General features: G+C 44.7%; 1 protein-coding gene across 1 annotated transcript; it reads left to right on the top strand.

Moving 5' to 3' along the window:
• Window positions 546-2101, top strand: LOC107611343. The gene is made up of 3 exons (XM_016313280.1): window positions 546-695; window positions 793-1598; window positions 1777-2101. The coding sequence occupies exons 1-3, from the start codon at window positions 546-548 to the stop codon at window positions 2099-2101; spliced, it is 1281 nt and encodes a 426-aa protein (XP_016168766.1).

Below are 2322 nucleotides of genomic sequence, written 5' to 3'. Positions count from 1 at the left end.
CTAATATAAATTTTAAAATTATATAAATTAAAAAAATTTAATTAAAGTTTTATATATAATTCATGATATATTTTATTTCATAGAATAATAAAATATTACAATATATACACACAAAATTATTAGTTCTTTCTTTTATTTGAGAAATAAATTTAGATTATTGTTCATACCTTAGTCTAAAACATAAGTCAAGTCCAATAAGATTAAAAGGCCCAACTACAAGGATGGCCTCTAATACTCACCTGACCTCCTATAGAGGTCGGATTCGACGAAAGCAGGCCACTCATGCCTCCCCACGAAAGTAACTATTTTCTCAAATCTCTCACCCACTTCTAGAAGAGAGATCTCAACAATCCTAAGATAAAGGGGCGGTTATCCACCATAAGAAGTGGAACTACTTCAGCAGTGGTTATTGGCTTCTCCTATAAATACTCTGACACACTCAAGTATATTTAAGTTCCAATACACAAAAACCTGCTAAAATCCTTGCTGACTTAGGCATCGGAGTGTTTTGCAGGTACCACCCCCATCTCTCACGAACAACTCGGATGACGGGCATAGGACGTGAGAAGGAACTCACTCCATTGAGGATGTGGGCCTCACTTACAAGCCCAAAGGCGACCCAGTTTCAGGTAACCCTCGGAACATTGGTGCCGTTGTCGGGAACCTGGGATCTAGCACTATATGGCGGACGATCAGTATGAAGACGGACGTATAGCGTCTGAGTCAGATCAAGAATACCAAGACATGGTCAACAACGACCAAGCACTAGCAATACCTCCCCCAAGAATGTAGGAACCACATGGTGAAGGTACTTCTGGCGACCAACACCAAAGGAGAATCCCCTCTGAGGTTCGTTTCCCTAAAGGAGAAGAACAACCTCATAGTGCCGACCTCATAGGATTGCTGCATGGACATCAGGGCCGACTTGAGCAACTGGAGCAAGAATTAGAGCAACAGTGTGAGGTAGAGAGAAGCCTAAGGAAGCAGATCAAACGGCGAAGAGAGCTGGAGGAGAAGCTCTCAAAGTTAGAATCTAACCTTCAAAGCAAGGATTCCCGCACAGCTCAGGAAGATACCCCACTAGGGGGAGAAGATCCTTTTACTGAGGACATCTTGCGGGCTAAAGTTCCCAGAAACTTCAAGAGCCCTGGCATGAATCTATACAATGGGACAATCGACCCAAAGCATCACCTCGGCAATTTCAAAAGTTGGATGTACTTGGCCGACGCCTCAGATGCTACTCGCTGCAAGGCCTTCCCGACGACCTTGACAAAAGTGGCCATGAAATGGTTTGATAGCCTGCCCCCTAGATCGGTTACCAACTTCGACGACCTTGCGCACAAATTCCTTACACGATTTTCAATTCAAAAAGATAAGGTTAAGCATGCACCTAGCCTACCCAGAGTTAAACAAGAGGTCAAAGAGCCCCTGAGGGACTACATAGAGAGATTCAACAAAGTATGCTTGAAAATTCAGGACCTACCTACTGAGGCGGTAATAATAGAACTGGTCAACGGTCTCCGAGAAGGATCCTTCTCCCAGTCCATCTCAAAAAGACACCCAACTTCTTTGAACGATGTACAAGAGCGAGCTGAAAGGTATATCAACATGGAAGAAAACGCCAGATTACGAGAGCCGAGTTGGCGACTGGGGCACCCTCACCAGCCAAAGGAAAAAGAGAGGGAGCCCAAGAAAAAAAGAAGAAGTCTGCCCCGAGAAGCCCAGAAGGTACCACAATTATACTCCGTTACGAGTTTCCCTCGTGGATGTTTACAGGAAAATTTGTCACATCGAGAAGCTTCCTCCCCCGTGTCCGATAAAAACCAAAAAGGGCGGAAGCCATAATGAGTATTGTGAGTACCACAAGTTATACGGACATTCAACAAATGATTGTTACGACCTAAAAAATGTGATAGAAAAGCTGGCCACGGAAGGTCGGTTAGACAGATATCTCATGGAAAGGTCAGACAGTCACAGAAAAAGGAAAAAAGACGACGAAGACCTCGACCAAAGAGGTCCGCCCCCGCAGACTCCAGAACGACATGTTCACATGATATTGGGAGGATTTGCTGGCGGGGGGCTGATCAAGCGTCTCGGATGAGACATTTAAAAGAAGTTTACCATGTCGGAAATGATGGACCCGACCTCTCGACAATCTCCTTCACCAGAGAAGATGGGCAGGGCATTGTATCCGGGCATGACGACCCGGTAATAGTCCCCATAATCCTTGCCAATGCTCACTTGCACAGAATTCGACATACTTTTCAAGCCGGAATTCGACAAGTTAGGGCTAGAAGAAAGAAAGCTGAAATCCTACCCGGA

Source organism: Arachis ipaensis, chromosome B08 (assembly GCF_000816755.2).
Source record: "Arachis ipaensis cultivar K30076 chromosome B08, Araip1.1, whole genome shotgun sequence".
Lineage (NCBI taxonomy): Eukaryota > Viridiplantae > Streptophyta > Magnoliopsida > Fabales > Fabaceae > Arachis > Arachis ipaensis.
This window is presented reverse-complemented; position numbering and strand designations above follow the sequence as displayed.